Source organism: Cynocephalus volans, chromosome 4 (genome assembly GCF_027409185.1).
Source record: "Cynocephalus volans isolate mCynVol1 chromosome 4, mCynVol1.pri, whole genome shotgun sequence".
Lineage (NCBI taxonomy): Eukaryota > Metazoa > Chordata > Mammalia > Dermoptera > Cynocephalidae > Cynocephalus > Cynocephalus volans.
This window is the reverse complement of record NC_084463.1, coordinates 151,305,321-151,306,569: the sequence shown is the minus strand read 5'-3', so window position 1 is coordinate 151,306,569 and position 1,249 is coordinate 151,305,321. Positions and strand designations below refer to the sequence as shown.

At 38.4% G+C, this 1,249-nt stretch overlaps 1 protein-coding gene across 1 annotated transcript; it reads right to left on the bottom strand.

Annotated features, from left to right (window-relative positions):
* Positions 1-301: 301 nt before the first annotated feature.
* LOC134375257 (olfactory receptor 8K3-like) lies at positions 302-1,249 on the bottom strand. Its single transcript, XM_063093543.1, has one exon. It carries the CDS (start codon positions 1,247-1,249, stop codon positions 302-304), a length of 948 nt encoding a protein of 315 aa, XP_062949613.1.

Here is a 1,249-nt window from a genome sequence, read left to right as displayed (position 1 = left end):
TTACCACTGTTCCCTACTCCCACTCAGCATATTCACTTGCCTATTTTTTTTTTTTTAGTCTGCATATATGGAACACACTTTGCTGTTCTATAAAACTGACTTACTATGCATACACTTTCTCTGTTCCTCTCATGGAAGACAAAGATTTTCAGTGTTATGTTTGTTAATCTATATACAACAATTAGGAGACCCTGGTATATACAAGACTATGTATAAATACATGTTGAATCCATTTGTGCTTGCTATTCTTTCTGAAGACATACAGAGCAAAGATTGACACCCATAACACTCCTTTTAAAAATCATACATAATGAAAAATATTGCATAAGTTATTCAATGTTCTTTGTAAGGCATATTTTACATCTTTGTTCCTCAAGCTATAGATCAAGGGATTCAACATGGGTATAACCAGGGTGTAAAATATGGAAGTCACTTTATCAGTGTCGGAGGAATGACTGGATTTGGGCTGCACATACATAAATATCAATGTCCCATAGAACACTATGACCACAGTCAGGTGGGATCCACAGGTAGAGAAAGCTTTGCGCCTGCCCTCAGTAGAGTTCATCCTGAGAACAGTTACGAGGATGAGCAGGTAAGACACAAGAACTACCAGAAGAGATGAAATCAAATCAAAAGCTGCTAATATCAGAATTATCAATTCAATTTCTTGTGTATTTGAGCAAAGCAAAGATAACAAGGGGATACTGTCACAGTAGAAATGTCTGATGATATTGTAGCCACAGAAGGATAAGGTGAAAATCTTGATGGTAACTAGAAGAGACACAAATGTGCAGTAGAGATAAGGAATTGCCACCAACAGTCGACATACCCTTTGTGACATAACAATTGTGTAGAAGAGAGGGTTACAGATGGCCACATATCGATCATAGGACATTGCGGAGAGTATAAAAAGTTCACTAACAATGAAGACAAGAAAGAAAGCTAGCTGTGTGGCACAAAAATAATAGGAGATTGTGTTCTGATCTGCAACAAAATTTACTAACATTTTGGGTCCCACAGTTGTTGAATAACCAAGATCAGTAAGAGCCAGGTGTCTGAGAAAAAAGTACATGGGGGTTTGCAGCCTGGAGGCCACCTTGGTGAGAATTATAATGCCCAAGTTGCCAACTACTGAGATTACATAGATGATGAGAAACAGCCCAAATAATGGAGCCTGCAGCTCAGGGCGATCATTGATGCCCGTCAGAATGAATTCGTTCACCACTGTTAGGTTGTGTTTTTCCAT